We start from the raw sequence: 12,421 nt of genomic DNA on the forward strand, positions 1-12,421 counted from the left end.
TCATCTGTGAGATAATTTGAGAAATTTGAAAAGCAAATAAGTTCCTGCATTGAAGGATCATGCATTTTTAGTGTTATCTTAGTTTTATGTAATGTTATGTAATGTAATGTTATGTTATTCTAATGGTATTTCATTCCTTTTAACCATCAGTGTCTTATCAGTACAAGTTTAATCATTCCCTTAGAGCTCAGGGAGGTGAAGGATAAATATGCAAAACAACTGAGAACATTTCCTCAACTGGAAATTGGAGAGCACATGTCCATATGAGATACAAATGCATATTATTATATTTAAAATTTGGGCCAGTCAAGCAAAGAGGAAAGTGGACCAACTCCATATTGCATTCCCAGACTTAGAGTTTAGAATTCGTCATAAAAATCAGCAAAATGAAATAAGCAGTTAGTTAGAAAATCCTAAGGGAATTCTTAGTGGAGTCTGTGAAAATGCACAGGAAGAGTCCCTTTAGCTCAAATCAGAGGATTAAAGAATGCTTCAGGACAAAAGCAACTTTTGTGCTGGACACCAAATGGTGAACAGTACTTTCAAACATTACAAGCGGTTGAGAATAATCGGGGTAAGGGAAGAACATGATCAATTTCAAGTGAGCACTGTATAGAGATTTTTTTTTTTTTTTTTATGCCTTGGGGTGCAAGATATGAATTTAGGTGTAATAGGAAGTAAGATTAGCAAGGCACCTTAGAGAAAGACTTGAATAGTCTTAAATGTGGTAAGGCATTCAGACTGGATTCCGTGGCATTTGGAAGCTATTGAGGGGTTTCTCAAAGTAGTAAACAATACAGCTTATATCAGAATGTTTCTTGGGGCAATTGAGAGGAATGAATGAGAGACATAAAATAGGGCTCCAACTGGTGTACAGGCTGTGCAACTATAAAGCAAGAGAGAGAAATGGTAGTGTTTAACTATTTCAGTGACCAATCAGATGGGAAAAAGACAATTTGAGCATTTTATCCAAATAGCACAGTGAATGGGAAGGCCATGTGGGAGGCAGAAACAAGAAAAATGGTTTGGGAGGGACCATGATGAGTTTGATGTAGGACAGACTGGAATCCAGGTGTTAATACTGCATATAGAGTCCAACAATAAACAACTAGAATTTGGTTGCTTTCTTAAAATTTAGTGATCGATCCACATAAATATCTGATCATATCACTTTATACATGAGGCCTGTCCATAGTTCCTCACTGTCCCTGGACAAAGTTCTAACTACACAGAATGGCATGGAAGTCCTTCTCACACTCTGGCCCCTGTTGACCTATCTGGCTATGAATCTAGTCATTCTACCCCTCACAACTTGAACCCTGGCCACACTGATACCAGAGTTTTAGTTCCCATATTGCACCTGCTTGCTCTCAGTCCTCTTCACAGATTGACTACTTATGAGCCCCTCCACACAAACCATCCCTGGCTCCCTTGAGCTGTCTGCCTTCACCAACTAGTCCTTTAATCTCTGTGTTGATGCCACCTTCTACAGGAACACCACACAGAACCTTGTCTACTTGGGGAGGGAGCTCCCCAAATGCACTCTCCTGTGTTCACCACTATCAAAGCACTTACCAAAATAGACTCAGCTTCTTTTACCTGTCCCATCTCACCTACTAAACTGCTACCTGGGAGTGAGGATTCTCCTCGTTCACCAGCACATCCCCAACACCTAGCAGAATATTTAGCATGAAAAACACACAGTGTTGAAAATGTGAGTTATAGCCTTTTAATACTTACAAAGTAGAGCCATTCTATTTTAATTCAGTTTCCAGTGGAAAGCAGAGTATTCATACAGATAGATCCTGTCACTTTAGATTGTGGGACATTGTAAACCCATCATATGTTTGTGAACAGGAGAGTGGTTTCTGTCGCTCAATTTTGTTTTCCTTTATTGTGAACATAGTCTTTACAAAATGGTTGTGTTGTTATACTATGGGATGAAATTTGACATTAAAACCATGGACATATTGATATGAGAAAAGCAGTTCAAGCAGGGGGAGAAATTCAGTCTCAGGCCAGGTTGTCAGGGATACAGGAACTCACCGCAGTCAGGGGCAGCTTGTCACCTGCACTACAGCCTTTGTTTATTCGATGTAGGGTTAAAAGGGATTATCCTCCCTCTGCAAATCAAACTGTCACAAGTAAAGCAGTCCAAAAGTCTCTTATCTAAAATTATGAATTTCATTAAAATTGATAAAGTAAACAAGACATACATTTTAAGTAGCTTAATAAAGTCTAGAATCATTAAAGTATCCTAATGTATTATAATAACATTAATTTATTCAAATGCACAACTAAAGATAGATACCCCTTGGGGCTAAGACAGCGATGCATGATATTCTTCAGTCTGTTCCTAGGAATAAATGATATATTGTTTTCAAGCCTTATGTATCAAGCAATGCAATAAACCAATAGGTTGCTATAGCAGCATGTTCACATAAATTTTCATTTCTCTCTGGTTTCTAGCAGTTCTTATCCCCCCATCCACCTTTTTACTCTTATTTTTCTGTTATCTACCCTGCACATCTGTGAAAAACCTAGATGAGATTGATAATGTGCATGTAATTGATACTGAATTTGGCACATCTTGGAATCACGATGCCATGATCTTTTCAGTCACTCTCTAGATCTTTTCTTTAAAAATAATTTCCTGTATGCTCAATATTTAATATTTGGCTGCTGTTTGAGAGGAAATGTATCTTTTCTGTCTAAGAAACAGACCCTATCATCGAACAATAATATCGCCTATCATAATCTAGTGCCTCCTGCACTTGATATATATGTGCATAGATATTACACATTATATATTTTTAAAACATTCTTACATCAACATTTTGCTATTGGGTTCATTTTTCCCATTTCACAAATGAAAAAATTAAGAATCAAAATATGTAATAGCACAATACGTGGAGTCAAGCATGCGGCACTGTGTCCCTACCTATTAAGTACCCAACACTATTATACTATGTGCTTGGAACACAAGTAGCAAAACCATTCGGAAATCTTGCCATAAAGGAGTTTACTCTAATAGGGAAGATGGTATTAATCAAAAATCACAGCAATATGTGAAAACTTAAACAACTGAAATGAGATTAGAAAGAAAAGTATTTAACATTATGCTATGGTTTGGTCAAGTCAGGCAGAATGCAGCAACTCTACAGCATGACAAGAACTTGAACCTTAGAGACAATTTTTGCATATTGCATTCTTATCCCCTAAGGTTGTATTCTTTGCCATTCTTGACTACTTTCAGAGTATCCACATTGAGGTGAGATATTCTACCATGCAAATATTTAGTGAACCTGAGGAAGAAAAGCAAACAATAATTGATGCTTAGGGCATGTGGAATGGGAAGGAATTGTGAGGAGAAAGGAAGGGAAAACCCATTTTATGCTTCTCATCTCAGGTTTCAAGTAGCCTGAGACTCACTCCCCTGGAGGCTGATGATATGGTCTAAGAGAAGCTGTATTACAAGACATAATTAAGCACCAAATTGTCATGAGACCTCTGATCCAGAGAATTATCCAGATAGCTGGCAGAACTGAAGCTTTTTGCTTGTTTGACTTTCAACCCTATTAGGCTTATTCCTTGGATGGAATCTGGCTTTCCTGATATAGGTGCCACACATACCAGTTGGCTATTGAGATCCCCTGGTTTTCTTCTTTACCTCAAAACAATTTTCTTAAAGCACCAAAATTTCTGACTTCTATCTCCAAACTCAAATACTCAAAACTTCAAATATACAGGTTTGTACCATGTGATTTGAATACTTACTACTACTGTGAGAGGATATTATAGTAAGAAGAACTGAATTTCAACCTGCTATTTATCAGGTGGTAAAAGATAAATTAGCTTCATCTCTCTAAACTTTGGTTTCCTCATCTTTAAAAAAGAACTAAATAGCACCCATATTCTAGGGTTGCTGTGAAGTTTAGTTGGTAATATACTTTTGAAAATGCATACATGTTTTCTGAATGTCAATTTCCCATAATCTTAACACTGAACATTTTTGTGTATAAAGCTCAATTTTTTTTTTTAGTGTTAGATTACTTCAGCCATAATGTATTGAAAACAGCTACCATTTTCCACATATATAAAGCATTCCTGCTCATGCTTAAAAGACTAGAAATATAGTTATAATGCAGAGCCTATACTGTTTATTATTATTTCTGACCTAGAAAGACAGATAGGGAACAATAATCCCGAAATGTGGAGTGAAGCCTGATTTATATATAAAATGAATAAGGTGCAGAGGAGTTTCTCCATTTATTTTTGCAATCTTAAGAATTGGTGTTCATGCCTATGTGGTCAAGTTTTCTATGGCAATGTTGCTATAGGTTCTTCTGGTCAACCTCAATAACTATGGCCTGCAGGAGGTTAAGATTGTAAGCATTTCATGAGTCTGAAATATAGTATTTCTAGTTATTAGCATGCTTTCCATGTGCAACTTTTGACTGACACTAAAAAATATAGGGGACTATTCTAATTCAGAACTGGTTAGTGGGTCGGGCTGTGTCACTTATGAGCTGGCAGCATCTGCTGGCAAAGCAAATAGCTTGCAGTTTACAGATTTATGAGGCATTGGCAAAAAGCAGAAGGAAGAAAAAGAGAGTAATGGTTCTTCATATGAAGCAAACTTCTGTTGATGTCAGAAGGTACAGGACAGCAGGGTCTACAGTAAAAGAAGAATTGACAGCCATATTCCCTATGGTAAAAATGCAACAAAGAAAAGTGACCAGGTATTTCCAAGTAAGCACCATATACTGCTGGAGAAAGGGATGCCATATTTAACTCCTAGCTCCGCAGAATTTCTTTCTCTTTGAAAAAAAAGAAAAAAAAAAAAGACTTTAGGACAGCATCTTTTATTCTGTAAGTCAATTCATTAATGATTATTTTTATAGAAAGTATCATAGATAGTCATCCTGGAATAAACTTGTTTCAAAAAGGAATGTCATCAATTAAAAACCCTTTTATTATGTGCTTTTAATCAGATTAAGAATATGCATACTTCCAGGTGTGACTAAAATTTCTATAACCAGCAACTCAGGGTGGGTGTGTTTATACAGTACCTCTTTCCATGCCTGATTCCTCTGCTTGACTTTGACCCTCTCAAAGGCACAGTTTATATGCTGCCTGTCAAGTCAATCAGCATAGAACTCATCTTTGTAACAATGGAATGGATATTTTCTGAATTGATTTGAATATTTTAAAAAGTCCCAACCCCAGATCCTTTCAAGAAAAATCACAGTACCTCCTCTGGAGATGTACACCATCCCAGAAGTCACTTTTCCTCACAGTCAGCTTTGCAAAAGCCCTCTTGGCCCTCTACCAGTAGAAGTAGTGTCTTGAGTGGTGTTTGAGGAGTCAGCTTTAGACTTCTCTGAGAGGTAAGCTTTAGACTTCTCCAATAATCCCAGACAGATACTTCCCCAGAGGAAAGAAAATCCTCCAGGGAAGAAGCATTAATTTTTGTTGGCCATAATCACCTGCATGGCTGATCTGAGTAGTAGGGGTTGGAGCACTAATGTGACCTCTGGTACACAGTCCTGCTGGCCAGAGATCCAAAATGGGCCTGCACATACAGAGCGTGGATGCACCAGGTGACTCAGCAACATCTGAAGCTTTGCCTCCAGATATGTTAAACGGCAGGGAATCGAAAGTCAACTCATTCAAAACGACAACATTAAGGAGCAAAAGCCGAGCACCATGGAATGTCTGAAGTTGACATGGAATTTCTGGGCTAGACCCAGAGTCTAGCCATTGAAGATTCTAGTCGATTTCTTCTTAATTTTTTTCGCACTAAAACAATCTTTTTTTTCAGGGATGGGGCACAATAGGGGTTAGCTGTCCAGGGAGTTGCCAAGTCCCCTAGAATGTATCTGTAACAGAAATGTGGGCAAATTGACTTGAGTCATAACGCTTAAACTTGCAGGGCAACAAAACTATGATTTTCATGCTTAACACATACTTAGTAGATAAAAACAAAATTACTAATATAATGCACGAAATTATGCAATAAACACTGTGAAAATTTAAAGCAGATTTTAATAAGTTTGAAATATGAGAAAGAGGAAAAAAGCTGCCATATTCATGATATCTGATGCCCTGTTTTCTTTTATCAGAGTTGGGGATCATTAGATTTATTGCTTAAGCTGAATTTTGTTAATATTTATTCAACTCAAAGTTTTGTTTATCTGATTAAAATTTACATTTTGAATAAGTCAAATTCAACTGTTGTATGAAATACAAGTATTCTTAGACTAGTCAAATATGACTACTTATTTTAATCTGTGTTTAGCTACAGTATATTTTATCTAAATCCGGGTGCAAGTTACATAATGCAGTGAAAAGGAGTTCAGTTTACACTCTCAGGTGATGCCATTTATGAGTGTCTTCATTTAGTACTAAACTGAACACATTGAATGAAAAGGGAAGCCTAGCATGACATTTGCACTATTGCACTATGAATTTACATAGCCCATGTTGTCATCAGTATGTCTCTTTCACAGTAAATCTGGGATTAGTCAGAGAGAAGTTAATATCACATTGGCAGAATAATTCACGTTTAGAGAGAAAACTTCTTAAAGAGACCACTGAAGGGGAACTTAATAACTCCTGTGTTGGGAGAATATCACCTGGACTCCATTGGCCTATGTGCTACTTACTCTGTGCCTGAGATAACACTATAAAGGACTATGTATGATTCAAATATCAGAGAAAGTATATCTACATACTCTTACCTTTACAGGAACTTAAAACAAAATCAATTTATTTGTTTAAAAAAAAAAAAACTTGTGTGCATGGAAACTGCTGGAGGAGACAAGTAAGAAAAGAATACAGAGAGGGAAGAGTCATTTAAGGAGCATCAGGAAAAAAGAGATGTCTTAAGACAGGCCTTCACAGGAGGGATACATCTGAGTAGCAGAGAGAAAAAGGGGTATAAGGGACAGGGAGAAGATTCAGGAAGAGGACAAAGAATGAGTGGGCACAACATGTGCTGACATGAAGCCATGCTGCTTGAGAATAAGGGTTTCTGCTACTATGTCTGAAAAGAAATTGTTAGTAAATCAGGGTAGAATCAAGTTAAATGGAATCCCATATTGAGGTCCAGAGAGGTTTAAGCACTTTCTTGGGCACATTCCAAACACATCGTAGAGATGTGACTCAGTTTTAAACACTATACTGCTGTGTCTTCCTAGGTTTAATAGAAATTGTCTATCTGGGTGTTCCATGGCAATGGTAATGTTGTGTTGACTTTGGTCTTAGAACATCCTATCATAGTTGTAAGGTTAAGTTTCATGGAAGTTATTCAATTATGTTACCTAAACGGGCCTAGACATATATGCTAACCTGCTTGCCTAGAAACCGTCAGTTTCTGCTTTAAGTGGAATCTTCATATCTTCATATCTACTTCCTTTTTCTCTGTCTTGACTTTAATAGATGAGTTACTATTGGTAGGCTGTGTTTAATTTCCTATAATACAAAACAGTGCATAAATGGGTCCTGTGGATACCCAAGCTCTGTTTGTTTTGTAGCACAAATTATCCCATAGGAACAGTTTGCAGCTGTTTATGCATTCTCTCCTCCCTCAAGTCTACCAATGCAAGGAAAATTTAATTGCACTGTTATCATCTGTATGCTAACATCAGTGTTATCAAACTGCTTATGGGTTGGCAAGCCTACCCATCTAAGGTAAACATAAAACTCATGTTCATGATACATATTTACCTGGACTTTGTTTTGTCTTCTAGGCTCTTCAATGGCCAACAAGGAATTATTATTCAAAATTTTAGCACAAGATCCATTCTCACTGTTACCAACGTGACACAGGAGCACTTCGGCAACTATACTTGTGTGGCTGCCAACAAGCTCGGCACAACCAATGCGAGCCTGCCTCTTAACCGTAAGTAACAGTACTGCAGAAGTACTCCTGGAGCCTCCCAGCTCCTATACATCAGCATAGATGAAACCTGAGAGTGGAACGTGCATTTTAGAACTCATTCTAATGTGACACATCCCTTACACAGAGAAAACCTTGTTCCCAAATAATAGGGCTCTGTGAGAATTTTGTGATTCCTACAAAAGTCTACATGTGCATAGTAAAATGTCTTAGAGCTAAGGAAAAAATACATAAATAATAGGGCTAACAGAAATGTGACTTCTGACTGAGGACAGTTGCTGTAATGGGGTTTTGTTTATATTTGGGGGGTTTTAAAAATGTGTTTTATTATCTTCAAGCATACGCTAATTATGACTTGCTTTACTCCTAGTTAGTTTTCTTTAGACATTCACCTTAGAACAGCCAGAATTTCACAAGCCATAAGTAAGATGAAAGAGTAAGTAAATAATCATGGACAAAATATTTTATCCATACAGGTAACATTTTTACTCAAACCTGTATTTTGGAATACAGCTTAAGAGCTCAGTAAAATAAGTATTTCATTGATAGTGTGTATTAGTACTAAATACTAGAAATGAATAAGAGAGCAAACACAAGGGAACAGTTAAAGGAAGAGAACTCTATACTGTTTTCCTCAGCAATTAATCTTAGTGCATTTTAGAAATCAAGTAAACAACAAATACTTGCAACCATAAAATATTTCTAATTTTCAAATTGAGTGTTTCTCAAAATGCTCAAAGAAAACTAAAGTACACTGTTCAATCCTACATAGTTATCTGAATTACCCTTTTATTTATATTTAATACTTTACCTGACATGTGTATTCATATCAACATCCTGTGAGATAGTAAGCTATCCCTGAAAAATACACATACTGTGTAGTTCATCATGGAAATGATCTTTTCCCTTTTGTAGAAACAGGGATGGAATATAAGATGTTCTTACTATGGAAAATATATTATTGTAAGTTTCATGATTCATGAACTTGGAATTGCCATGATTTAAAACCTTTGATGTCAAATAAAATGTATCAAGTTTTTATCACATTTTTATTATTTTAGCTTAATTTTTCTTAATATTAAATTTTGAAAGAGAAACATTATTTGCCATGCAATAATTATAGTATAATATATTTACTCAAGTGTCTTCCTTGAAGATGATTTATTTAGTATAATTATGAATAAAGTAAACCATTGAAAATGTTATAAAACAATGTGAATTCCAATTTAATATAAACATTGATACTTCTTTGGTATATTATTAATATTTTACATGGCTTAAATATTCAAGAGCCTAAAAGAATAAATGAATTTAAAAGGCAAAGTAAAGAAAAAACTTAAGGCTTTAAAACATATTAACTTTTTGCTATTTAAATTTCTAAATCACATCCTGATTTTTCAAAACTGGAGTAATAATGAATGTGACAAATTAAGAACAAATGTCACCTATTTAAATATCTGTTTTATTCTGACAACATTAACATTATCATCTGGAAATAATGTGCTGCTGAAAGACTTCTAAATGTAGAATATTCAGGATGAACTCTCGTAATCTCTACCACTGCCTTTCTGTCCATTGAGATACAGTAAGTGCTAGTAAACTTTTTAATTTTGTTAATAAAGTCAAAACATGCAAATCTTGTATGCAATTGCAAACATAGCCCTGGTAGTTTGATAAAATGCCTATATATGCAGAACTCTTTTATGCCAACTCTGAAGTACCCACTGCACTAAGCATTTCTATTGTGCTATAAAATTATTGTATTTATTTTTGTGGTGATGGGATCAATCCCAGGATCTCACATATACTATGCAGGTAGATTACTACCCCCAGTACTATTTTTGTATAGTTTTAAGCTTTCTGCCAAACCATGAGTTCTTTGAGAAGGATCAATGTCTGATAAACAATTTTATCTGCCCTACCAACAAGCACAGTGCCTGCTATTTAACAGGTAATTAGTAAAGGCTTAGTGAATAAATGAATTAAACACTAAATAGTTGAATTAATGGATTAATGAGTAAATGAATGCGTGAACTATGTTTCAGCTGCAGAATGTGTACTTGCAACCTCCAGAGATACAAGGCAATATCTCTGTAATTACAAATAACACTTGTTAGCTTACTCTGGGCAGACTCTATTCTAATTTCTTTATGTGGATTTGTTTAATTCTCACATAATTTAAAGTTAGATCCCACAATTCCCCTCTTACAGATAAGGAAACTTACAGAGAGAATATAAATATGGCCAAAGTCAAGTGGTTGGTAAGTGACAACTTGAATTCTGAAAGTCTGGCTGCAGAGCCCAGGCTTTTAACTAATACCCTTTACTCCCTGTCTCTATGAACTTAAAATCATCAAGAAAGTCAGAGATAATTTGTATCATTCACAATATGCTCCTCAAAAGGTAAATCACTACGTATAACATAATTGTCCTTTCTGTAGGTTTTATCGCTTTTCTTTAATAATTAGTGTTATTATTTCATATATAAAAACTTATTCTTAAAATAAATGTCCATACCTCCCTCCATAAGAATTCCTGTCAAGTCTCTGAAGGGAAAGGTACTGAACCTTTAGAGAAATGATCCAAGACTAGAAATCAGTCCTAAATAGATCCAGCATTGACCTGTGACTTTCTAAAAAACCTCTTTCAGTTGTTACAGGTCAGTGCTTTCTATAGGTTATGGAGGTATGTAATGCTAACTTGCCCATATCTTTGCTCAGGAGAAAGGAGGTAGACACCAAGGGGCCTGCCATTTGTATAGATGGTGATATTTGGCACATGTTTTAGAACACAAAAATTTTCATGTTTTTGTGACTTCTATCCTTGAATAGTTAATAAGTCAAAGTCATTGTGACTGGAAATGTGGACTACCTGCTACAATGGTGATCAGTAGCGTGCCCTCAAACTCAACAAAGCCTTAACCACTAGGAATCAGCTCTTCATTCATAGTATTTAGGACAAGAGTCTATTACAAAACTATTATAATCTACTTCTGGCTTGTAATAACTCACATTTTCTAAATCACCAAAAGGATAAATGGCAAGCTGCAGTTCATAACTAAGATGATCACAAAGGAAGCAGATCACTTTAGAGTATGTGGATGGGGTATGCGTGCTGTTCACATAATGGGAGTCAAGCAGGTCTTAGTTGATCACATGCATCACACATCAGTTGTGTGTGACTTTGTGTAAGTTACCAAAATTCTGAATCTTCAGTTAACTTATTTCAAAAATGAGGGCAATAATAACACTCCCCCTTCACAAGATAGCAACCAACTGGAATGTTTCATTTGATGCACTTAGCATTCAGCCTGGGACAAAGAAAGGCATTCAATAATTGTAAGCAATTTTTGAAGTGTTGTATCAAATCTAACTTCTCATTTAATTCCATCCTTTTCTTAGTGCATTAACCAGATTTTGGGACAGTAATTCATGATTAAATATGATACCTACTGTGCAGCAACTCAGGCAGGAGATTCCATGAGTAAAGGCAGAACCAACATAGCAATTCTACTTTGAGGTCCAGATAGCTCATTAACTTGCAGTATGTATTTATCAAATGTTTATATTGATTACCTACAATGTGCACAGCACAGTGCAAGAGATTGGCCTGGAACCCAATCTCAAGGAGTTCTCAGACAACTGAGAGGAATGAGGTCAGAAAACAGGCAACTCTAATGCAATATAAATAATGGTACTATTCTGGGGCAGAGAAGAGGCTCCTAATCCAGTCTCAAGGACCATGAATGGACTCTCTTCTAGAGTATCTAATATAGCTATTTGAATTATAACAAAGCTACTACTCGAAACACCATCTTAGCCAACATTGTCTCATTTTTTTCAGCTTTATATGGCTCCACCCATATAATAAAATCCCACTATGCTCCCACTATTACTAGAATAATAAAAATCCCACTATGCTCATGACAGAAGAAAATTAAGTAGGAACAGCTGTATTTGGGTATTTTCTTTTGGAATCCAGAGAGTAGACGTTGTCTCATTTTTCAACTTTCAATGACTCAAGGAAAGCTATAGAGGAGATGCTGTGTAAGCTAAGGAAATGATTGGGTTGATCCTGGGTATGAGGATGATGTGAAAAAGGGAGGAGATGACTAACATGGAACGGTTCATGTAAAGACATTTGAAAATGCAATGGTATTTTCTATGGTTAGAGAACAAGGAGAAGGAGAATACTAAGATTCGAGGCTAAACAAGTTGGCAGGGATTAGGACAAGAAGGGTTGGACTTTATTCTGGATTTGGAGAGTCACTGAAAGGTATGAATGATATGAATAGATTTGGTTTCTGAAAGACTTTCTTAAGCCATCTGCATGACAAACCCAGATACTCAACTTTGAATAATAAAAACAAAAGAAAATAAGTACACAGAGAGAAGAGCAGAAGTAAGAGGGTTGAGAGAAAATTAGATATGAATTGATGAACCAATCTGGAAGAACAGATAGGAGTTGCAGGAAGCTAGATAATTCCTAACTTTTAGTTGGGGTGACATTAATCCAAAC

General features: G+C 36.0%; 1 protein-coding gene across 1 annotated transcript in view; it reads left to right on the top strand.

Moving 5' to 3' along the window:
- The window catches only part of Negr1 (neuronal growth regulator 1), an 807,725-nt gene that overhangs the window by 620,120 nt on the left and 175,184 nt on the right, over window positions 1-12,421 (top strand). The window contains exon 6 of the mRNA XM_047539557.1: window positions 7,755-7,906. Within this exon, the coding sequence (XP_047395513.1) occupies window positions 7,755-7,906 (152 nt within the window). The remainder of the gene's footprint in view (window positions 1-7,754; window positions 7,907-12,421) is intronic.

This window comes from Sciurus carolinensis, chromosome 1 (assembly GCF_902686445.1).
Source record: "Sciurus carolinensis chromosome 1, mSciCar1.2, whole genome shotgun sequence".
NCBI lineage: Eukaryota > Metazoa > Chordata > Mammalia > Rodentia > Sciuridae > Sciurus > Sciurus carolinensis.